General features: G+C 38.7%; 1 protein-coding gene across 2 annotated transcripts; it reads left to right on the top strand.

Annotated features, from left to right (window-relative positions):
* Nucleotides 1-624: 624 nt before the first annotated feature.
* MYH4 (myosin heavy chain 4) lies at nt 625-25,579 on the top strand (the record flags this gene model as incomplete). Of its 2 annotated transcripts, none has more annotated exons than XM_080682202.1 (38): nt 625-828; nt 918-1,061; nt 1,478-1,634; nt 2,635-2,662; nt 2,766-2,883; nt 3,294-3,386; nt 4,012-4,075; nt 4,192-4,290; nt 4,410-4,513; nt 6,282-6,420; nt 6,986-7,104; nt 7,205-7,354; nt 8,436-8,606; nt 10,511-10,820; nt 12,496-12,566; nt 13,130-13,217; nt 13,515-13,632; nt 13,958-14,081; nt 14,176-14,312; nt 14,446-14,701; nt 15,223-15,465; nt 15,752-15,928; nt 16,149-16,294; nt 16,566-16,656; nt 16,738-17,127; nt 17,588-17,714; nt 18,398-18,516; nt 18,627-18,823; nt 20,113-20,296; nt 20,380-20,545; nt 20,649-20,773; nt 21,051-21,359; nt 21,951-22,154; nt 23,454-23,579; nt 23,667-23,837; nt 23,918-24,022; nt 24,428-24,523; nt 25,313-25,579. In XM_080682202.1, the coding sequence occupies 38 exons, from the start codon at nt 625-627 to the stop codon at nt 25,463-25,465; spliced, it is 5,823 nt and encodes a 1,940-aa protein (XP_080538328.1). In that variant the 3' UTR covers nt 25,466-25,579. The 2 variants fall into 2 exon arrangements, with proteins under 2 accessions (XP_080538328.1, XP_080538329.1); XM_080682203.1 differs by having other exon boundaries at nt 643-828; nt 2,766-2,877.
* Between the last annotated feature and the right edge of the window lie 364 nt (nt 25,580-25,943).

Genomic DNA, 25,943 nt, shown 5'->3' with positions numbered 1-25,943 from the left:
CAAAAATGGGGGTGTATGGAAAAAAAGGAACAAAAAGAAAAGCATAAAGAGAAAAAGTTCTGAATACACTTGGGGCATTACAAATGTTGCTGATTGAAACATCAATTCCTCCACATTTCTCAATTGATATAAAAGATAAAATGGAGGCTAAAAATGTCACAAAAATTAAGCTACCAGTATAAGACTTTCAAATCAATGATCTAATCTTTCATAACCTTTACATAGGACACAGGAGTGATCCCTAAAAGCAAGGGTGAGGCCCTAGCTGATTTGACTCAGTGGATAGTGTGTCAGTCTGTGGACTGAGGGTCCCTGGTTTGACTCCTGTCAAGGACACATGCCAGAGTTGTGGGCTCAATCCCAGTAGGAGGGGTGCAGGAAGACAGCCGATCAATGATTCTCATCATTGATGTTTCTATCTCTCTCTCCCTCTCCCTTCCTCTCTGGAAAAAAAAAAAAAAAAAAAAGCAGGGGTGAGGAAATAAGCATGGCCATGAAGCCCATTAACCACAAGTAAGAGTGATAAGACAATGCCCATCCACACCCTGGGTCCTTGTACAACTGCGTTTCTTCCCTCCAGGTACACCTGGTCCTGTGCTGTGTTGCCCTCAATAACCTGCAGCCATGAGTTCCGACTCTGAGATGGCAGTTTTTGGGGCGGCTGCTCCTTACCTCCGAAAACCTGAAAAGGAGCGAATTGAAGCCCAGAACAAGCCCTTTGATGCCAAGAATTCTGTCTTTGTGGTGGATCCTAAGGAGTCCTATGTGAAAGCAACAGTGCAGAGCAGGGAAGCGGGGAAGGTGACGGTCAAGACTGAAGGAGGAACTGTGAGTTTAAAAAAAAAAGGAGGGAGCAGCATAAATGATCTTTTTCTACTACTTAGTTGATACACATTGGCTCCTTCTTTTCTTAACAGACTGTCACAGTGAAGGATGACCAAGTCTTCTCTATGAACCCTCCCAAATATGACAAAATCGAGGACATGGCTATGATGACTCACCTGCACGAGCCCGCTGTGCTGTACAACCTCAAAGAGCGCTATGCAGCCTGGATGATCTACGTGAGCACCCCTTGACATTACTTTTAATAACTCTATGAATTGTGTTAGCTAAGACAAATTAAAGACTGTAGTTTCAGACTTGGCTATGGCAATATTATCTTAAGACTAATCATTTGGTTAGTGTTGTAAATTCTGATGTATTTGAAAGTGTGCATGTGGAAAGCCTTCTACTTAAAACTGAATTAGTTGGAAAACTGAAGCATTTTGTGAAGCAGCAGGCCTTAGAGGGAGGCAGCAAATGGAAGAAACTATTAAGCACTGGCCTGAGAGGGAGGCAGCAAATGCATGAAACCATTAAGCATTATGAGAACTTAAGGCTTAGGTCCCTTAATGCACTACTTAGGTCCATCTCTCCATGTTTCCAAGGCAAATTAATGATGTGACTACTGATTGAGCTACCTTATCATTCCCGACAGACCTACTCGGGCCTCTTCTGTGTCACTGTCAACCCTTACAAGTGGCTGCCAGTGTATAACCCTGAGGTGGTGTCTGCCTACCGAGGCAAAAAGCGCCAGGAGGCCCCACCCCACATCTTCTCCATCTCCGACAACGCCTATCAGAACATGCTGACTGGTGAGCCAGCCCATAATTACAATTTCCATAACCACTTATAAATTATTTGTATACTGATAACACAGAAGACAAAGGACCAGCACTTTGAAAATAACATGTTCAGCACACACTTGATAATCCTAATATATAAAAAGCCAGGGGCCATCACAACCAAAACAACCAGTCAGACCACCAAACACAGGCTGCATGGGGTGACCAGGCTGGCAGGGGGGTTAGTGAGGGATGACCAAACAACTGAACAGCAGGCTGCATAAGGCGACCAGGCCGGCGGGGGGGTGGAGGGTGGGGAGAGGGCAGTTAGGGGCAATCAGACAGGCAGGCAGGTGAGCAGTTAGGAGCCAGCAGTCCCAGATTGTGAGAGGGATGTCCTGGATTGGAGAGGGTGCAGGCTGGGCTGAGGGGACCCCTCCCCATGCATGAATTTCATGCACTGGGCCTCTAGTAGCACTAATAAAATAAGGGTAATATATATATAGATGAATTGTACCAGTTCCAAAAATATAAGGAATTTTGCTTAGATTTTTATGCTAAAATCCAAATTAATCAATGCAAATTCCAGCTCAAAATTAACTAAATTTAGGCATCAACTATGCATTTTAATTATATCATCTCTTCTAAAGATTAAACCTTGAAATTTCACAGTTACTAATTAATATCATGACAGGATTCTGAACTATGAACTAGATGACTGATGGGACATGAAACTATTATTCACTCACCTGATACTGGTTATTCACATAGCTATTATGGTGAAATAATGCATTACATATTTTATCACATTAAAGGAAATTGAAGTTTCACACACTAATTAGCACATCTTTTGATACTTATTTTTTAAAAGTATTTGTGAAAATAGCAAAGCACCAATTGATATAGTTATTACTTTTGTGAAAGTGGGGAGCTTTAAAAGACAAGTTTGAGTTTAAAAATACTGTATTAGTCTATGTGCCACGTTTTGTGATTTTTTAAAACATCTTGGGTTTCGGTTTCTCTTTTGCAGATCGTGAGAACCAGTCCATCCTGATTACGTATGCATATTTCATGCCTTTATTTTCTGTTGAGTTCTGATCCTTGTAGCAGTTACTTCTACAGCCTTAGATTCTGACTTTTTCTTCTGTCTGTAATTGACAGTGGAGAATCTGGTGCAGGGAAGACTGTGAACACCAAGCGTGTCATCCAGTACTTCGCAACAATTGCAGTTACTGGAGAGAAGAAAAAAGAAGAGCCTGCTTCTGGTGGAAAACTGCAGGTGGGTATGATGTTCAATTGAGGATGGAAGAACTAAAAGACTTTTACAATGTGACCACAGTACTTCAGAATCATGGCAACCAATTGCATGCAATGCCAGATTTGGAAAATAACTCTTGGAAGGACTTGTGAGAATGAAATATATTGGCAGGTTCAATATACAAAAGTTCTCACAACCATTTAATTAGGGGGAAAGGTAGGCCCGAGGATATGGAAATCAAGACCATGCCACTGGAGTGTCGTCCTCCCCACCATTTGTCCTCCTCACTCATTTTAGAAAATCTTACCCAAAAGTTACAGACTACTATAAAAGGGGAAAGAAGAATGGGGAAGATCAATGAGAAGTTATTTTAGCAGACTAAACTCATCTTTTGTAGAGTTTCTTTATGTACCTTCTTCAATTATCTTAAGGGGACCCTTGAAGATCAAATCATCAGTGCCAACCCCCTACTGGAAGCCTTTGGTAACGCCAAGACTGTGAGGAATGACAACTCCTCTCGTTTTGTAAGTTTTCTGGTCTTCCTTTTCTTTTTTTTTCTTTTTTGCTTTTTAAAAAAAATTTCTTTATTGATGGAGGTATCACATATTTGTCCTCATCCCCCCATTCCCATCCCAAACCCCTCCCCACGCATGCCCCTACCCCCCTTGTTGTCCATGACCACTAGTTAGGCTTATATGCATGCATACAAGTCCTTTGGTTGATCTCTCCCCCTTCCCTCTCCCTCCCCTACCTTCCCTCTGAGGACATGTACACATAAGGAACTGTTTGACACTGAAATTGGGACTCAAAAGAACTGTTGGCCCAGAAAGAAACTCACTATGGACTGATTCATTTGCCTCTCAGCATAACCATTATTGCTTGTCTCATTCTCAGTTCTTTTAAGTGTATTTCTAGTATCACATGATCTCACTCATCTAAGGGAAATAATGAACAACATAAACTGATGAACAAAAACAGACCCGGAGATAGGGAAGCTTGGTCAGACTTGTCTTCCTTTTCATATGAGAATTAGTACTGCCTCTCCTATACATCTGATAGCAATATCTTTTGCATCTATTTGTCCATAGCTATAAAGAACTAGTGTCTGTCTTTTAATATGTACAATAAGCTGTCCTTTGCCTCTTTAAGGGTAAATTCATCAGGATCCATTTTGGTGCCACAGGCAAACTGGCTTCTGCAGATATTGAAACATGTAAGTTAATAAATAGAAGTGATGGAGTATCTTTTTCTTTGGAGTACATATTAAACATCTTATTTTCATCTTTTTCCACTATGACATTTTTAAATGTGCCTAATCTCACTTTCTAGATTTGCTAGAGAAGTCCCGAGTTACTTTCCAGCTAAAGGCTGAAAGAAGCTACCACATATTTTATCAAATTATGTCCAACAAGAAACCAGAGCTTATTGGTAAGAAATAACTTTGATTTCTACCAAGAAATAATGACAGCCCTTCTAAAAAGTCCCTCTGAAATGTTTTTTATAACCAAAGTAACTCTGTCTATATTTATTTTTTTCCATGTGTTCAGAAATGCTTTTGATCACCACCAATCCATATGACTTTGCCTTTGTTAGTCAAGGTGAAATTACAGTGCCTAGCATTGATGATCAGGAAGAGCTGATGGCCACAGATGTAAGTAATAGATACAAAGCAAGAAGAGCTGATGGCCACAGATGTAAGTAATAATAGATACAAAGCAAGAAAAGCCAAACTCATTTCCCAGGATACAACACTCTCCTCTATTAGAGTAGACAGCATTAGCAGAAAGAATATAAATAGGCAATCCTGCCTGTCAGGCTTTCCTTCCTCTGGAATAAAATTACAAGATATTTCAATGCCCTTGCCCACCAACATGTATTAGAAACTTTAAATGTCTATAATAAATCTTAGGTCTTTCTCATTCCTTGGTTAATTGACTCAATATTTTTTATCGTATCAGTCATTTTTGGTTAATTTTTGTACTCCAATAGTGATGTTTCTCTTCTATTTTATGGCAGACCCTAGACCCAAGAATCTGAGAAAGATGTCAGAAAGAAATGGGAAAGTATTTTAAATTTTTTGTAACTAAATATGAAATCCCCACATTTCCTTTATAATCAGATGTAAACACAAAATTTGTTTTAAGTATACCTCTAAGGGCTAATAATATATGCTTCACCTCCCTATGCAGTATAAGAAGAAATGGATTATCTACCTCAATAATATTCTTTTTGAGACTCTATGAAGCCTTTATATTTATTTTTGGAACTACAGATTTTCTCTCCCTCTTTTTTTTATTACTCTGGCTTATTTTCTTTATACATATTTTGTATTTTCCTTTGAATTTCTGAATTATCAATCTTCTTCGATTATTAACTTTAATACCAATGGGAATATCCCAATATTCCCAAGATAGTACCTTAAAGTTCCTTGCAATTATAATTTTCTTTTAAAATATTATTTTCAAGGAGTCTATGAACTATGTGTGTGCCTTTACCAGCTCTTTCTCTATAACATATTGTATACGTATGTCCAAACGTGATAGAGTTGAGAAATATCCGCTAGTGTCAGAAGTTAAAAAAATGTAGCAGTCTCGCTCCAGGACTTTTGTAGTAATGTCTAAATTCTGTAGATAGGTAGTCAGTAAGATGGGGCCAGAAGGCAATAATCTGAGGAAAGAGGAAACAGAGTGGTAAATAACCATACTTTCCTCCCTGTGCCTGCCCCATTGAATAAGATTTTTCAAAGCTTGGCATGGGCAATTAAGAAAGGAATCAAAATCTGATAGAGAAAAAAAGACACAAATATATTTCAATAAAAGAAGAAATTTCTTTCCACAAATGTCTGTTCCCTACATGAACAATGATCAGGTGAAGTTCACTGCCAGGTATTTCATGGTCAGCTAAGCTGTGGCCTGATATCAGACAGGCATGTGGAGAAAAACTCAGGCCATTGCTGCTGCCCTCATATCCTTCTCCCAACTGCATCCTTCCTGCACATTAGGGTGGAAAGGCAGACTCTGAATATGTATTAGGTTAGGACAATGCAGGAGAAGAAGGAGCAAACACAGATTTGTGAGGCTGGAGAAAAGAGCAAGAAAAGCCCTGAGACAGTAAGAATGATGTGCAGCAAGTCCAGGCTAATAATGTGGAGAAATGGGAAAAGCACTGCCTCTGAGTCCTGACTGAGTGGGTGTGGACAAGTCATATAACATCTTTACTGTCCACATGACTCAACTGGAAGACGTACATACCTCTTGGTGTTGCTATATAGAACAAAATGGTGATGAATATGAGTGCCTTTGGAGAATGAAAAAGTGTTAGTCAGATTAAGACAGTGTGATAAGAAAAAAGTGGGAGGAGTATCCTGAGTCTGCCATAGTGATAATTGTGAGGTGAATTAAATTCAACTCTTTTCTCAGAGTGCTGTGGACATCCTGGGTTTCAGTGCTGATGAAAAGGTGGCCATTTACAAGCTCACAGGAGCTGTGATGCATTATGGGAACATGAAATTCAAGCAAAAGCAAAGGGAAGAGCAAGCTGAGCCAGATGGCACTGAAGGTAGCACTCCCTGTTGGTATCTTTCGATTGACAGAACTGACATCTTCAGCTCCTCAAGAGATACAGATCGTATTTTTATTTTCTTTGACTTACCTGGTGATGGGAAAAAGTATTAGGGGGAAGAAAGGACATACTACCTCGTGTTTTACATGACTGAGCAGGTTTGTGGAGATAGGATTTCTGCCCATTCCATTCTTCACTGACTTATTGCCAGCTAGTATTTGCTATTTGATTAAAATATTTTTTATTTCAGTGAAAAAATAACAGATCTAAAGTTTGCTGTCACTATACCCCTAAGTTAGAGTTTCTCAAATTACTTTTATCATGGCCCACTTTAGATATGTTTTAAATATCACACAGAGCATCAATTATCCAAGTTCCAAATTATAATCTAAAAAAATGACTAAAATTAGCATAAAAGGTGGCAATTTTGAAGCTATTTCAGCAATGAATATGTTTTCTAAATTACTCTTCAAGCAAAAATATTTTTCCTGTGTCACTGTCAGTCACCCTTCAGTTGTATAAGCCTTGATTGGTTTCACCATCCTCACCTTTATTCATGCAGTTGCTGACAAGGCAGCCTATCTCCAGAGTCTGAACTCTGCTGACCTGCTCAAAGCCCTCTGCTACCCTAGGGTCAAGGTTGGCAACGAGTACGTCACCAAAGGCCAGACTGTACAGCAGGTAAACATGACTTAAACCCCCAGATTCAGTTGAGCCACAGGAGACTTAAGGGTCCATCATTATTTTCAACTAAAAAACTAAATTTCCTTTGTTCTTAAAGGTGTACAACTCTGTGGGTGCTCTGGCCAAATCTGTCTACGAGAAGATGTTCCTGTGGATGGTCACCCGCATCAACCAGCAGCTGGACACCAAGCAGCCCAGGCAGTACTTCATTGGAGTCTTAGACATTGCTGGCTTTGAAATCTTTGATGTGAGTAATGAATTTATAGAAAATTAACAAATGCAAATCCCCAGTCATTTAAAGAATAGAGAATTAACAAACAAGTTGGGGAGATTAGTGGACTGGGTGAAGAAGGTAAAGGGATTAAGAAAAAAGAACACTCATAGACACAGACAACAGCATGGTGATTAAATGAGGGGAAGGACTTGGGGGGAGAGACAGAAGAGGGTATAGAGGGATATATGGTGATGGAAGGAGACTTGACGAGGGGTGATGAGCATACAATTAACATATGAATGCTTTATTATAGAATTGTACACCTGAAACCTATATAATTTTAGTAACTAGTGTCAGCCCAATAAATTCAATAATTATTTTAAAATGGGGTGCATGATGAGGGTTTTCAGGAGGTAAGACTTAAAAATTATGGGGTGGGTGGCTAGATTATGAAATACTTTGTATGTTATATTAAAGATGTAAAATTTTATATGATAAAAATTAAAAAAAATGTGTGCTCTGCTACACATTGTTGAGTGAACGTCAGTCAGGTGGTCAAGTGAAGTTGATTCTGTCATTCAAGTCTACTATATCTTTCCTAACTTTCTACCTACTTTTTATATAAATTATTGAAAGGGATATTAAAATCTTCATCTATACAAAAAGTACAAAATGGAATTTGTACTAAAGAAGGGTCTTTGGAGAGATATGAAAACTAGTAAATAGGTATAAATAGAAAAGAAAGTTTTAGTCTTTTAAGTCTAGAAGTCTCAAAATTAGTCCATGAATGGTTAAAGTACTCAACATCAATCCCAGATCCACGCAGATGTGCATAAAAACACTTTCTTAAATTAAATGAGGATATTTAAAAGATGTCTTTATTTAGCTGCATTTTGCCTGACATGCATGATTTCATGCAGTTACTTGGGAAGCAAAGTACTGAGGAATCAATTCTCCTTTGTTTAGAATTATGTCATATGTTAAGAAAACAATCAGAACCTTTGTAATTTAATAAATCATATGCCTTAAATTCAGAAAGAAATATTATTAGCTGCTTTATAGATTACAAATACTTAAGTTATGAGTAATTTCCTATATTTATTGTTTCCTATAGTACAACAGCCTGGAGCAGCTGTGCATCAACTTCACCAATGAGAAACTGCAACAGTTTTTCAACCACCACATGTTCGTGCTAGAGCAGGAAGAGTACAAGAAGGAAGGCATCGAGTGGGAGTTCATTGACTTCGGGATGGACCTGGCTGCCTGCATTGAGCTCATTGAGAAGGTTTGTATGACTTTTCAAGCCTTTAAAACATGACGAAAAAATAGTCCACATTCCTATGTTTGAAACCACAATCCCAGTTTTCAAAGAACAAGCAGTAGCATTTTATGGTATACTAGAGGGCTGGTGCACAAAATTCATGCACTGAGGCGGGGGGGTCTCTCAGCCTGGCCTGCACCCTCTCCAGTCCAGGAAACCCCTTGGAGGATGTCCAACTACCAGCAGTTGGACATCCTTCTCGTAATCCGGAACCACTGGCTCCTAACCGCTCACCTGCCTGCCGACCTGATCCCCCTAACTGCTCTCCCCTGCCGGTTTGATTCCCCTAGCTGCTCTCCCCTACTGGCCTGATTACCCCTAACCCCCTCTGCCTCGGCCCCGCCACTATGGCCTTGTCCAGAAGGACGTCCAGAAGGTTGTGTGAAAGATGTCCGGTCTAATTAGCATATTACCCTTTTATTAGTATAGATTTGTGCACTCTCAAGGTGTGTCACAAGTGATGTTATTAATGAAAAAAGTAGTTTGTAGAAAATGATTACAGCACACACATAAACAGTCACATTTATCCCACTTAATCACTTCATTTTCCCTCAGTGTCATTCCTATATGATCTTATGCATATGGGAGAAAGGAATGAAATTACAGCTAGTCTTCTGAGTATTGTAATTCCCTCCAGTGAACCCAGTATGGTTTATTGTGCATGTGTAATTCTTCATGTGCAGGATATGTCAAGATGTCTTAAAGGTTGGAAAGTTAACTCTTCAATTGTTGCAGTAATTAAGACTATGATGACTACTGAGTAAGTTGATGATGACTAATAAATAAGCCTTTCTATAGCCTTATCTGGAATATGAGCCCTAATTTCCCCATTATCAAGGGATAGAGCAATAGTTATATCAGTTATGAAGATGTTAAAATTCATGAAACAATCACAAAACACTTTCAAAACTGGAGTGGGAACTCATCATGTACCTACTGATAACAATAAGGCATATTGTTATGTATGAACCCTATTCTAATCAGTGGGAAAAGTAAATGCTACTGCCATGTAGGAAAATTTCAAATGCTAATGTCAAAATTCATAAATATATGAGAGATGAGAGCATAGAAGTAGAGTAGGTCTGCCCAATTTGGGGAAAAGTATTTTACTTTGGTGACATAATATCTCTACTATTCATCAAAACTATACAGTCCTCAGAAAAGGCATTTGTTTTCTTCTGTAGTATTTCAGTTTCTGGAACACCCAAAATAGTTTTGGGGAGACAATTTGTGACTAAAGCAAAATCATCAACATTGAATGTTAAATCAGGCTTACTTATCAAATTTGCCACTGAAAAGAGTCAATCTGCTTATAAAGCAAAACCATATTAGTATCACGTAACTCCACAGTTGTGGGGAACAGAGCTTAGAGTACAAATAGTTTTAATGATACACATGAGATGCACTTTTCCCCTGGGAATGGATCATTTCTAGTCATTATCCAAAATTTCTCTTCTCTTCATACTTTCATCATGTCTAAATTTGAGGTGAAGGAAGTTCACTGTCAGTAGAGAAGAAAGTATTTAGATATATACATTTATGGAAGAGAGAATTCAGTTTTGAAATGGCAGTTTCAGAATTTAATTTTATACTCTGAACATGAAGTTTATCAAGCAGCACCTGTGGGCTTCTAAAAAAAAAATTGAGTCTTTCTAGCAAACATATTTCCCATATGTTCTTGATACCTGATTGTTTCAAATTTCAGTAGTAGAGAAGGCAATAAATTAGTATCATGCCTATTTAATTTCTTATCATTCCAAGTCTTCTTTTGGAACATTATATTTTCAGGTTTTCATCAAGCACATAAATTATTGGAGCATATTTTTTCTGAGGGACTCATCACTATTATACCTTTTTTCTACTCTTAGCCTATGGGCATCTTCTCCATCCTAGAAGAGGAGTGCATGTTCCCCAAGGCCACAGATGCATCCTTCAAGAACAAGCTGTATGAACAGCATCTTGGAAAGTCCAACAATTTCCAAAAGCCCAAGGTTGTCAAAGGCAAGGTTGAGGCCCACTTCTCACTGGTGCACTACGCAGGCACCGTGGACTACAACATTGCTGGCTGGCTTGACAAGAACAAGGACCCCTTGAATGAGACTGTGCTTGGCCTGTACCAGAAGTCTGGATTGAAGACTCTGTCTCTCCTCTTCTCTGGGGCTCCAACTGCTGAAGCAGGTAATTTTTAAAATTGAATTTATTAAGGTGACATCTAGACTAATAAAAGAGAAACATGCAAATTGACCGTACCTCCACTATGCCCACAAGCCAATCAGGAGCGAGTATGCAAATTAACCCAACCAAGATGGCTGCGGCCACGGAGCGAGCAGGAGGCTTGGGTTTCCCCGGCAACAGAGGAAGCCAAGCTTCCCGCCTGCTCTGGCCAGCCCTGGCCTCCGCTCAAGGCTACAAAGTTTCAATTATAGAAGATAAATAAATCCCAGACACCAGGGCCTCTGCTTGGGTCGCCAGGGGGGCATGGCCGGATTGGAGAGGGTGCAGGCTGGGATGAGGGACACCCCCCCCTGCACGAATTTCATGCACCGGGCCTCTAGTTGGTTAATAAAATTATAAATTATAGGTGCACAATTCTCTAATACATCATCTGTGTTCACCAGTCTCCTTCCATCACAATTTATCCTTCCTTTACTCTCTACTACCTCCTCCAACTTTCTTCACTCTGGTAGTCACCATACTGTTGTCTGTGTCTATGAGCTTGGGGGTTTTCTGCTTGATCCATTCACCTTTTTTATCCAGCCCTTAAACCCCCTTCCCTCTGACATCTGTCAGTCTGTTCTCTGAATCTATGTCTCTTTCTATTTTGTTAGTTTATTGTTTTCATTAGATTCCACATATAAGTGGGATTATATGGTGCTTGTCTTTCTGATTGGATTATTTCACTTAGCATAATACTCTCCAGGTCCACCCATACTATCACAAAAGGTAAGATTTCATTTTTTTTACAGCTGAGTAGTATTCCATTGTGTAAATACACCACAGCTTTTTTATCCACTCATCTACTGATAGGCATTTTAATATTATAAATATGCTTCTAGAGCCACAAATAAGAAATACACTATTTGTCAGAGATACAATTATAGCAAAAGCTAACATGAAAATACTGGCCAATATGGATTTAATGAAATTAAGGATATTTAATAAGTGTGGTAGGTTCTTATAATCATAGACCAGAACTAAAATTAACACTATGGATCATTTAGTCCATGGCTTTCTTTCACCAATAAGAAAATAGAGACTCAGAGAAGTTAAGTGACTAGCTCAGAATCATACATCTCATTTCTATCATTTTAATATTATTGATTCCTTCAAGGACCCATCTAAGCTGGAGAAGAGGAAATTCTTGTTAGGGCACTAGTGCTAAAGAAATTAAAGTTCTGCTCTTTTCAGTCACTGAAGACCAGATATACAAGTACCCATAGGAAAGCATAGGCTAACAGAAAATAGGACTTCCCTGCAGGTTAGGACCAAGCATGCAACCTCCCTGTTTTCTGGGTGCTGTGTGCACTAAGGCCTTACCACTCTGTCTCCCTGGCCACTCCTCCAGGAGATAGACGGCTTTTTTGGATTAAAGAAATCCCATCCCTTCCCCAAATCTACCCTTTATATACAGTTCTTTTCTTGCTGTTATTTTCCTGAATGCTCATAATGCAAGTCAATGCTTATATTTTCCAAATCTAGAATTGAAGGAGGAGAGATACAAAAAGAATAAGAATAATACAAATGAATGACTGCACATTTAAATTACAAAGGGAATTGTGACTGTTCTAATGTCTATGGAGAGTACTTACAAGGCTGTTACAACTCATTGTAATTTCTCTATTTTATTTTTCAGACAGTGGTGGTGGAAAGAAAGGTGCCAAGAAGAAGGGTTCTTCTTTCCAGACAGTGTCAGCTCTTTTTAGGGTACAATATATTTTTGAATTCCAAATGATTACTTTTGTAAAGAAATTAAACGATTATCACTTCAAAATTTTTAAAGAAATATATGGTGAAACAAAAAAGTAGTGATGTACTAAAAATAATCTGAAAAATGTCTCAGTTAAAATTTAACAAGAAGACCCAGACTGTGTTTGTTCACATCAAACTTTATGATAAATTAACTACATGCTCTTTAAGCCCCAAATCTAAAAGATCTGGCATTAAGCAAATTTCATATGAAATCGAACCTCTTAAAAACAACCACTGTATCCAGTTACATCTATTTCATATGACCAAAGTCTCAATATAAATTTTCTCTGATTGGCAGTGCTTGAGAAAAATAAAATTAAATTGACTGTTTTTGTGTAATCCATAATTTTCTATCTGTACACCATGTATATTATTTCTCTTTGTTATCATGATTTGTTCTTCATTGAGACAGCTCATTAAAACGTGAAATAGGAACTCATTAATTACAGGTCATTGACAGGGACTCTTATGTAAATGCCACTAGAAATTACCCTAAAACTTTCCATATGGTTTTATAGGAGAATTTAAATAAGCTGATGACCAACTTGAAGAGCACTCACCCCCACTTTGTACGCTGTCTCATTCCCAATGAAACTAAAACTCCTGGTAAGATATTTCTGATATCCAAATAAGACTCCAGTGTGACTTTTCATTAGACTTTTTTTTTTAAATGTATTTTATTGATTTTTTACAGAGAGGAAGGGAGAGGGATAAAGAGTCAGAAACATCGATCAGCTGCCTCCTGCACACCTCCTACTGGGGATGTGCCGCAACCAAGGCACATGTCCTTGACCGGAATCGAACCCAGGACCCTTGAGTCCACAGGCCGATGCTCTATCCACTGAGCCAAACCGGCTAGGGCTTTCATTAGACTTTTAGACACAAAACATATCTTTCTTTTAGGGGCCATGGAGCATGAACTTGTCCTGCACCAGCTGAGGTGTAATGGTGTACTGGAAGGCATCCGCATCTGTAGGAAGGGATTCCCAAGCAGAATCATTTATGCAGACTTCAAACAAAGGTTTGTGTCATTATTTATCACTTTCAATGTGCTAGTCTGTAACAAAATTGTCACGTATTTCAAACATTTTTTCACTTTTCCTTGAATACTAAAATGCAATTACTTGAAAGGTGATCATAAAGAAAGAAGTCTTAGTTTATAGGATCATAAGTTTTTCATCATATTTTTGCAAGTTTCAAATAAAGCACTGTTTATTTGAATGCAATCTGTTCCTCTAAAAATCAATCAATAATTTTGTCAATGACAGCTGACAGCTACCGAGAGTTCTACCTTTTTTATTTCAGTAAAGATAAGCCATATTTTAATATTCTTTTTATTCTGACAGATATAAGATTCTAAATGCAAGTGCTATCCCAGAGGGTCAGTTCATTGACAGCAAGAAGGCTTCTGAGAAACTTCTAGGTTCTATTGACATTGACCACACCCAGTACAAATTCGGTCATACCAAGGTACCACCAACGCAAATACCTATCTATCATAACTTCATTTCCTTTGGATTTTCTCATGAATGAAAATAACATATTTATTTTGCTCTTCGGCAAGGTTTTCTTTAAAGCTGGCCTGTTGGGAACTCTAGAGGAGATGCGAGATGATAAGCTAGCTCAACTCATCACACGTACTCAAGCCATGTGCAGAGGGTTCCTGATGAGAGTGGAGTTCAAGAAGATGATGGAAAGGAGGTGAGGGATCAAGTGCAAGTACTCCTTCTCCACATCCACATTTTAATAGTTGAATCTAATGAATTCATTACTTTTGTTGAGGAATGGACACATTTGACTTCTTTTTCATTTGCATCTTTTTTCTTTCCTACAGAGAGGCCATCTTCTGCATCCAGTACAATGTCCGTGCCTTCATGAATGTGAAGCACTGGCCCTGGATGAAGCTGTATTTTAAGATCAAGCCCCTCCTCAAGAGTGCTGAGACAGAGAAGGAAATGGCCAACATGAAGGAAGAATTTGAGAAAACCAAAGATGATCTGGTTAAATCAGAGGCAAAAAGGAAAGAACTTGAAGAGAAAATGGTTGCTCTGATGCAAGAGAAAAACGAACTACAACTCCAGGTTCAATCTGTGAGTATTGTACATTGCACAGTTCAGCCACATCCTATCCAGTCACTAGCTGACTTGATATGAGAATTTTTTTTAATTTAAAGTTTATAATTAAATTGTTTCCACTGAAACATTTGGTGTAATTGTTTGCCTTTCAAAAATACTAAGATTAAGACCTTAAGAAGCAATAGATGCAAAGTCACAAATTATGCTGCATATGTTCATATGTGGTCATCAGTGAGAAAACTCATAAAAATATCCACAGACAATTTCCTTTCTTTATAGAACCTTCTTTTAGATTAGAATGTTCTTTCATTACTGACCTTTCATGGATGGATATTTGGAGGAAATCTGTTACTATATTTAATCATTATAATTTAAAATTACTAACATTTTATCCTCCTAAATTTTTTAGAATTGTCAAGTTAATTGGCATATGTGTTGACCAAAATGGTTGAGTCATTGAAGTTTCCACCTAATAAATTAGCATGTGTTTTCAGATATAGCTTAGACAAATAAAAATAATTCATTTCCCCCTTCAGGAAGCTGAAGGCTTGGCTGATGCAGAGGAAAGATGTGATCAGCTGATCAAAACCAAAATCCAGCTTGAAGCCAAAATCAAAGAGGTGACTGAGAGAGCTGAGGATGAGGAAGAGATCAATGCTGAACTGACGGCCAAGAAGAGGAAACTGGAGGACGAATGTTCAGAACTGAAGAAAGACATTGATGACCTTGAGCTGACACTGGCCAAGGTTGAAAAGGAAAAGCATGCCACAGAGAACAAGGTACAAATCATGATCCATTTTAGAGTATTTGCAGGTGTTAGTTTGTTACTAAAATATTTAAATTGAAATTTTATCTTTAAATTATTGAATTTGATAAGGAAATAGTCATAATTATGTCAACTATTTAGTCTTTATCTTTATCTCCCATTATTATTCAGCTACATAGGCCTGAGTTAGTTTGTAGTTTCTATTTTCCATCAGGCTGACATGTCCTAAGATAGTACCATGTTTTTCATCAAGACTGCAGGATGTCATTAACATTCCTGTAAATTTTTCAAATCTAAAGGTGAAAAACCTCACAGAAGAGATGGCAGGCCTGGATGAAACTATAGCTAAGCTGACCAAAGAGAAGAAGGCCCTCCAAGAGGCTCACCAGCAGACCCTGGATGACCTGCAGGCAGAAGAGGACAAAGTCAACACCCTGACCAAAGCTAAAACCAAGCTAGAGCAGCAAGTGGATGATGTAAGTGTGAAAAAGCCAGTGTTTTCCCTTAAGATGAAATAAAGAATGTAACATATAACCATAAATGATGCTCATAAATTTTAAGTACTGATTTGGGAATAATAACTAAAGTTCAGGCTATTTGGTGTATCTTTTAAAATTCTCCTGTGTATCTTTGAAGGCTAGTAACATATTCTTAATGCTTAAAAACTAAAATAAATAAAACCCACTAAAATTTTAGCTTGAAGGATCTCTGGAACAAGAAAAGAAACTTCGCATGGACTTAGAAAGAGCCAAGAGAAAACTAGAGGGTGACCTAAAATTGGCCCAAGAATCCACAATGGATGTAGAAAATGACAAACAACAACTTGATGAGAGAATAAAAAAGTGAGTATGAAATAATTCAATTGTAACCTTCTAATTGTCTGTCAGTTCAAATGAAATACATGCTTTAACGATTTCTAAAATAGTACTTCATGGCATATGGAAAAAAAAGACATCTTCCATTTTTTATTTAATGAAAATAGTAGATGCTTGACAAGTAAAACATGCACAACTCATTTCCTCAACACCAGCAGTATAAAGACATTCAATTATACACAGACAAGAAGACTGGTAGGAGAATTGACTGTGAGCTAATGTGATACTCTTATAACAGGAAAGAGTTTGAAATGAGCAATCTGCAAAGCAAAATTGAAGATGAACAGGCCCTTGGGATGCAGCTGCAGAAGAAGATCAAGGAGTTACAGGTTAAGTCATAAATTCCACCTTTTCTAGGCATTAGAGTAATCAAAACTGCCATGAATTCACATTAATGTTATTATTCCCAGGCCCGCACTGAGGAGCTGGAGGAGGAAATCGAGGCAGAGAGGGCCTCTAGGGCCAAAGCAGAGAAGCAGCGCTCTGACCTCTCCCGGGAACTGGAGGAGATCAGCGAGCGGCTGGAGGAAGCTGGTGGGGCAACTTCAGCCCAGATTGAGATGAACAAGAAGCGGGAGGCTGAGTTCCAGAAAATGCGCAGAGACCTGGAGGAGGCCACCCTGCAGCATGAAGCCACGGCAGCTGCTCTGAGGAAGAAGCACGCGGATAGTGTGGCTGAACTTGGGGAGCAGATAGACAACCTGCAGAGGGTCAAGCAGAAACTGGAGAAGGAGAAGAGTGAGATGAAGATGGAGATCGATGACCTTGCTAGTAACATGGAGACTATCTCCAAAGCTAAGGTTTTTATTAACTTGTCCCCTTTCATCTTTATTTGCAACAATTCAAAATGATCAAGTTTGTATATGACAATTTAATCTAACTGTACACACTTCGTTACCTCAAATATTAAAATTATTTCCATTAGGTATCACTACATTGAACTGAATTATTTCATTTATATGTACAAATCAGTTTAAACTTTACAAAAGAATGCAATTAAAAAATTATCTAAAAACCATATTCTATGTTATACAGAATCTAAATGATGTGTGTTTTCTAATCATTTCCAATATCATTTTCATAATCATTTATTTATTCATTCAGGCAAAATTATGTGCCTCTACATGCAAGGCACCATGCAGGGCACCAGGCAGAAAGTAAATAAAACTCAGCCCCCTTCCACAAGTACTTACAGATCTCCAAATACCAGACATACCAATAGAAACAAACCATCTTATTGCTTTGTACTTCCAACCACAGATAAACTTTGAGAAAATGTGCCGCACATTAGAGGACCAGCTTAGTGAGGTGAAAACAAAGGAAGAGGAGCAACAACGCTTAATAAATGAATTGTCAGCCCAGAGGGCACGTCTACATACAGAATCAGGTCAGTAAATAAATATGACCATCCTGTGGAGTGGTGAAGAATGAAAGGCCAGCTCCAACCACTGTATACCTATCAAATACAAATTATGTCCACCCACTTACCATTGACTTGTTATTCTTTCATCTTTTTATTGTGAGGTGGTAAACAATTATTTATTAGCTATAAATAGAAGAAAATTAAGCTCCTTGAGCTGAGAAAACTTTTGTTGCCTCAGCATTACTCAAAAACCCCTACATCCTAAGATATCAAAGAAAGTGCACACATTTTTAAAAGACCAAGAAATAAGCTTCTCAACAGCATCAAACCTCGAGTTATTCTTTCCATCATCTCTATATATAAAAGGCTAATATGCAAAGTGTCCCCTCGGGAGTTTGACCATGAGACTGGGAGTTCTATCACTCACTATGACGTGTGCTGACCACCAGGGGGCGGCACGGAACATGGCTGGTGACCAGTGGCAGCAGCTGCGGTGGGGCACTGAGGGAACAAGGAAGGAGGAGGTGGGGAGGCGGGGAACCTGATCAGCCCTGATTGCCAACCAGGCCTAGGGACCCTACCCATGCACGAATTTTGTACACCAGGCCTCTAGTATGAAATAAGAGACTTCTAATGTTATTTCATTCTTTAAATTATTCTTCACTTAGACAACAGAACTAAATCACTCACGTTTTGTGATTTCACAGGTGAGTTTGCACGACAGCTAGATGAGAAAGACGCTCTGGTTTCTCAGCTATCTCGAGGCAAACAAGCATTTACACAACAGATTGAGGAATTAAAGCGGCAGCTAGAAGAGGAGTCTAAGGTGAGAATTCTCCAAATGATTCTTTCAATCACTTGAACTTTGCACTATGGAACTTTACATAGAGAATATCAATGATCAGAACATAAACTTATACTTTTTGGGTGATTCAGGCCAAGAATGCTCTAGCGCACGCCCTGCAGTCCTCCCGTCACGACTGTGATCTGCTGCGGGAACAGTACGAGGAGGAGCAGGAAGCCAAGGCCGAGCTGCAGAGGGCAATGTCTAAGGCCAACAGCGAGGTTGCCCAGTGGAGGACCAAGTATGAGACAGATGCCATCCAGCGCACAGAGGAATTGGAAGAGGCCAAGTACGGGCTCTTAGGGTGGGGGGGAGGGAGTGGAAAGAAACAAAATTTTAAAAACAGCAAAGAAAAAAATAAAAGAGAATATTCAGGGCATAGAGATAGGCAAAAGATTTCAGTCTATTTTACTGCAGAGTGAGGGATTCTACCATATTCTCCTCCTTACAGCCTCATGTATATCCTTTGGAAAAATGGGCCAAGAACAGAGCCCTCTCCCCATTCTGGCCTATTACAAAAGCATCTTAATTTCTTTCCACCAAAATGAATTAATAATTATCAATATACCTTTATGAATTAAGTAGATTTAATTTTTTGTTCATATAAGGAAAAACAGAGACATTGAGACTATCTGTTGCAGTTATATTGTTACGAATATTATAATTAACACTAATCAATTTATCTCTACCTGGAGTATTAAAATTTCAGAATAAGACTATCATACTCTTTTATCATTTAACTAACAACCAGTATCAATGAGTTTATTTCACTAATAACACACATTAGTTGTGGAATAAAACTCATGGGAGTTACACATGGAAAGAAAATAACCATTATATTCCTAGTGAAGGCAGTTTCCCTAAATATGATTTATATCAGTATTTGTTAGAACTAGACAGAATGAGAGGGCTTGGCAAGCATTTGCAGAGGGGATATTCTAGATTAAGAGTGTGGGCTGGGAGAGCAGTAAGGTGGGCCGGTGAAGAGAGCAGTAAGATTGGAGGATATTTGGGGAGTGTAATAATGGAATAATATTCATTTTCTGGGCTATAAAAAGCCAGAAAGTTACTAATTGTGTGACCTTGAACATGTCACTGTGGGCTAGGTTCTTCATTTGTGAAGAGGACAGACGAAAATGTAAAAGGATCTTATTCAATATTAACATTCTTTGATGGTATGACTTCTGTTCGTGGTTGTCACTTCTTCTCAACCTCTGCCTCACATCCTCCCATTGCTCAACCAGCTAAAGTGCTTAATCTCAATCTCTCTCTCTCTCCACCTCCACCACACACACACACACACACACACACACACACACACACACACACACACACACACACAAATGGCCTCATAAATATGTCTGCCAACCCCTGAGATGAAGATAAGAATTCACTAGGGAAAACAGAATTCTAGAAGAGATAAAATGGATATTGAGAAGATATTTTAGAAAACCTTAATGGTTTGTAGACATAGGAACAAAAATCATGGGAAAAATAGGATTTCTTAGTGAGCAGCTTTATCAAGTTGACTGCAGTAGCTTTGACGCTGTTAGTCATTCACGCTGATCTATTTCTCAGGAAGAAGCTGGCCCAGCGTCTGCAGGACGCTGAGGAACACGTAGAAGCTGTGAATGCCAAGTGTGCCTCCCTTGAGAAGACAAAGCAGAGGCTCCAGAATGAAGTGGAGGACCTCATGCTTGATGTGGAGAGATCTAATGCTGCCTGCGCAGCCCTGGACAAGAAGCAGAGGAACTTTGACAAGGTGGCCCAGCCTGCTTAACCTTTATCAATGCTTACTTGGTCTCCCTCTCTCCTGACATTGGCTGATGATTTACTGCTTTCCAGGTCCTTTCAGAATGGAAACAGAAGCAGGAGGAAACTCAGGCTGAACTTGAGGCCTCCCAGAAGGAGTCCCGTTCTCTCAGCACTGAGCTGTTCAAGATCAAGAATGCCTACGAGGAATCCCTGGACCATCTTGAAACACTAAAGAGAGAGAATAAGAATTTACAACGTGAGTCTTTATAATCATTCTATTTAAAAAATGGTAGGGAGGTATTTCTTCCCAATTTTTCATTTTTCTCAACTGAATTTGTTATTTTATTATTAAACTATAGAGGAGATTTCTGACCTGACTGAGCAAATTGCAGAGGGAGGAAAGCATATCCATGAATTGGAGAAAATTAAAAAACAAATAGATCAAGAGAAGAGTGAACTACAGGCTGCCCTAGAGGAAGCAGAGGTACATGTTTCATTTACTCACCTATACATTATAAATAAGTTGAAAAATTAATAGGAATGGAGATCAATCATGTTTCAAACTTTTAGGGGATAACTCATATAATTCAGTGAGAAATACTGAACTGTACCTTGGGAATGCAGAACTAGTGGGCTAAATTAAGATGTATAAAAACTTGAGTTTTTAAAATGCCTTCTTGAAGAAATCATAATGCACACACACACAAAAAAAGCTCTTTGAACTTTACATTTAGGTAATCTAAATGTTGCTTTTTCAAAAGGCATCTCTTGAACATGAAGAAGGCAAAATCCTTCGCATCCAACTTGAGTTAAATCAGGTGAAATCTGAGATTGACAGGAAAATTGCTGAAAAAGATGAAGAAATTGATCAGCTAAAGAGGAACCATCTCAGAGTTGTGGAGTCCATGCAGAGCACCCTAGATGCTGAGATCAGGAGCAGAAATGATGCCCTGAGGATCAAGAAGAAAATGGAGGGAGACCTTAATGAAATGGAAATTCAGCTGAACCATGCCAACCGCCAGGCTGCTGAGGCCCTGAGGAATTACAGGAACACCCAAGGAATACTGAAGGTACATTAGGAAACACACATGGTATCATACAGTCTGGGTGTCATTGTGTAACTCAAATTTTAATATTGTATGAGGAGTATATGCCATAAACTATCCAAATAATATGGTGATCAGTTGAAACTTTTATGTACACAGTTAAAAAATACCTAAATTCTGGAAGGCCCAAGACAGACTTCATTTTGTCATCTGAAGAGAAGACAAAGTGGTGACAGGTGAAGAGACAGAGGAAGTGATGAGAAGTATTAGTTACACACTACACATAAATCACTTCATTTATCTGGACTTCATGTGTTCAATGTACATAAAACGATACCATTAGATTAGCTGATATCTAAGAATACTTTCCTAATCCAAAATTTTGTAGCTTACACCATAGTATTTTTCTATGATTTGGAATTAAAAAATAATATGTCATATTCTTTTAAATAGAACTGCTACTCTAGGCTACAAAAAATTGTCATTAAAGGGACTTGCAGAATTTTCCTATCTAATCATACTCTAAGTTACTAAGATCAATGTGTGTATATGACCCTAAATTGGTATTTGCTTTAATTGAAGCATGAGCAAGAGCCATTTTCTCTTTCTGTGTAGGACACCCAGCTACATTTGGATGATGCCATCAGAAGCCAAGATGACCTTAAAGAACAACTGGCCATGGTTGAGCGCAGAGCTAACCTGATGCAGGCTGAGATTGAAGAGCTAAGGGCATCCTTGGAACAGACTGAAAGGAGCAGAAGGGTGGCAGAGCAAGAGCTTGTGGATGCTAATGAGCGTGTGCAACTCTTGCACACCCAGGTGAGATTCAAGACTATGGATGAATGCACTCCCTGAAGCTGAAGACAATTTTAGAGAATAAGCTTGTTCATAAAGTCAGGAGTGATCTTGGCAAGGTTTTGGAATTCTGAAAATGTAGATCAATAAATACATTCTGGGGCCTAGCTGGTTCAAAAGTATATTTATGGGCCGGCATAATCATATCAATGGGGAATATTTTGAGTTCTAGAAACATTAATAAAAGGACACAAAAAACCCTATTAATAACCACATATACAACATTGGTGGCCATATTGTCTCTTGCAACTCTAAATGGCAAAAAGATAAGCAAATAAAAAAGAGACAAAATAAGCCCATGTAATATTTATGTATCATGTGTACACATAAAGCTAACTTTATGGGATATAAAAAAATCTCTTAAGTTCAAACTCATGGACATAATCATTACTGCTATTCAGCATTTATATATATTTGTTCGACAAATGGTGGTTTCTCCTCACAATAGCAAATAAGCAGCCATTGTAGTAGGCATTTATTGCCACAGAAAGATGTTCACAATATAGTAATACAAGCAACTTAAAAGTAATATATAAACATGATCATCTTATTAAAAACATCCAGAAGGATAAACAAAAGTGTGATAAATGGAGAGTATAATTATTCTTTGTCTCTTTTTTGCTAATTTGTATGTTCTATTATTTTTACATATATTATTATGGTGTGGCTCAGTGGTTGAGCATTGACCTATGAACCAAGAGGTCACAGTTCGATTTCTAGTCAGGGCACATGCCCAGGATATAGGCTCAGTCCCCAGTGGGGGGCTTGCAGGAGGTAGCTGGTCAATGATTCTCTCTCATCATTGATGTTTCTCTCTCTCTCCCTCTCCCTTCCTCTCTGAAATTAATAAAAATATATTTTAAAAATTAAATTTTAATAGTCCTGGCTGGGCAGCTCAGTTGGTTAGAGTGTTGTCCTGACACGCCAAGGCTGAGGGTTTGATCCCTAGTCAGGGCACATATAACAATCAACCAATGAATGCATGAATAAATGGAACAACAAATTGATGTCTCTCTCTCTCCCTCTCAAATCAATAAATTTTTAAAAAATTAAATTTTACCTGGAAGAATTCAAGGGAATTTTTAATAACAGAATAATGAGAAGAAAGAACAGAAGGCATAAACCTACAATCAACTTTTGATTTGGTTTTTATTCTGAAGAATTCATTGGCCAATAATTTATGCCTATGTGCACTAATAAAATTGATAATGTAAGTATTTACAATTAAATATGCTTTCCTCCTTTCTTCTTAATTTAAAACAGAACACCAGCCTGATCAGCACCAAGAAGAAGCTGGAAACAGACATTTCCCAAATCCAGGGAGAGATGGAGGACATTGTCCAGGAAGCTCGCAACGCAGAAGAGAAGGCCAAGAAGGCCATCACTGATGTGAGTAAGATGAACGTTTGTTTTGCTGACACACTTGTGCTACTTGCCATGACCAGGTTTCCTTATTTTCTTGATTTTACTAACCAGGCGGCCATGATGGCCGAGGAGCTGAAGAAGGAGCAGGACACCAGTGCCCACCTGGAGCGGATGAAGAAGAACCTGGAGCAGACGGTGAAGGATCTGCAGCACCGTTTGGATGAGGCTGAGCAGCTGGCCCTGAAGGGCGGGAAGAAGCAGATCCAAAAGCTGGAGGCCAGAGTGGGTTTCCACCACTTCATTCCCAGCCTGTTCACACAGCTAGTTACAGCCAATTGTTGAACACCTTTGTTCTTTTCCAGGTGAGGGAGCTTGAAAACGAGGTTGATAATGAACAGAAGCGCAATGTGGAGACAGTCAAAGGTCTTCGCAAACATGAGAGAAGAGTGAAGGAACTCACTTACCAGGTGATCAACCTTTCCATATTTTCTAAATTTTATTTTCAAGAAAATAAAAGATAAATATCACATGATCTCACTCATTTATGGAATATAATTAACAACATAAAATGATGAACACAAATAGATCCAGAGACAGAGAAACATCGATCAGACCATTAAACCTCAGGGGGACGGTAGGGGAGGGTGGGGGTAAGGGAGAGAGATCAACCAGAGGACTTGTATGCATGCATATAAGCTTAACCAATGGACACAGACACCAGGGGGGTGAGGGCATGAGGAAGGGGATGGGGGGGGGTGGTCATGGGGAATAAGGACACATATGTAACACCATAATCAATAAAGAAAATTTTTTTAAAAAGTGAGTTCTTTTCAAATAATGACACTATCTATTTGCTATCTTTTTCATTTCAGACTGAGGAGGACCGCAAGAATGTTCTCAGGCTGCAGGACTTGGTGGACAAATTACAAACCAAAGTTAAAGCTTATAAGAGACAAGCTGAAGAGGCTGTGAGTATCTTCACAGTGAGAGAGAAAGGTTCAGGAGCAAGTCCAGGTTTTGTGGAGCCTGAATTTTACAGAATTTAAAAGGCATTCTTTAAGGCAAAGAACATAAAATTGGGAATGCAAAATTATGTTTGAAAATGAGAATTTATCTAGAATGAGAAAGTTTTATCACAAATTACTGGAGCCTTTGAGATTCAGGTTCATTTCTTTTAAGACCTCTTTAACAATTTTCCAGACATGTTCACACAGAACTGCTTCTTGGTTACAACCCAATTCCTTCCTGTCTATACCATTCCACAACTCCCATCTGGAAGTCCTATATTCCCAGCACTCACAGAGACCATGTAAATGAGAGCTCTGAAGTTTAAGTCTTATTTAACTTCATGATAAATCCTTCTCTGGACATTTCTTGTTCATTTGGGTGCAGTTATCTTTCTTACCCTGTTAATTCAGAAACCTTCCTTAAGGCTTTCTGCACCCAATGCTACCACTGTAGCTATTATAAAAGTTTGTTTCAAAGAAACAAGATTGATTCAGATTTCCACTATGTTGATCTCCCTGTGGTCACTGTAGCATCTTAAGTTTTCCTGGAAGAGTTAAGTACGAAAGATGGAACAGGGAGGTTGTAAGCCCATGCATTCATTGAGGCGAGTATGTGGGATCCTGTGGCCCAACAGCAGAACCTTTTGCTTTCTCATTCATGAAGCAAATTCTGTAGCTGCTTCTAGTAATAAATAAGAATCAGAAATGTCAAATGTTCTTGTACTCTCTAATGCCTTTTTCCCCCCTCAGGAGGAACAATCCAACGCTAATCTTGCTAAATTCCGCAAACTCCAGCACGAGCTGGAGGAGGCTGAAGAGCGGGCAGACATCGCTGAGTCCCAGGTCAACAAGTTGCGGGTGAAGAGCCGTGAGGTTCACACAAAAGTTATAAGTGAAGAATAATTCATTTTAATGCTGAAAGGTGACCAAAGAAATGCACAAAATGTGAATTTCTTTGTCATTGTCACACATTGCTGTAATATCAGAGAAATAAAATCTGCAGAGAATTTGCAATCTAAAAATACCTGTGTCTCTTAATTACAATTTTATAGTGCTAATTCATTTATTCAACATTTGTTAAGCTCCGACTGGGTGCAATCAGAGATGTGACAAAAATGAAGTGGGCAATGAATTAACTTTAATAGAAGGCAAATGAATACTCTGAGAGATGTAAAGTGTTTAATGCACCCTCAATTCCATGCAACCAATTTTAATGTGTACCAAGTATATGTGAGTACAGAAATGAGCAGCCAGGATTCAAAAACTGTGGTACAGAGGAGAAACCAAGATGGCGGCATAGGTAAGCACCTAAACTGCTGCCTCACACAACAATTTCAAAACTACAACTAAAAGACAGAATGGACACCATCCAGAACCACAG

The sequence above is a fragment of the Plecotus auritus genome (genome assembly GCF_963455305.1).
Source record: "Plecotus auritus genome assembly, chromosome: 7".
NCBI lineage: Eukaryota > Metazoa > Chordata > Mammalia > Chiroptera > Vespertilionidae > Plecotus > Plecotus auritus.
The sequence above is the reverse complement of the archived record's forward strand: the minus strand, read 5'-3'. Positions and strand labels throughout refer to the sequence as shown.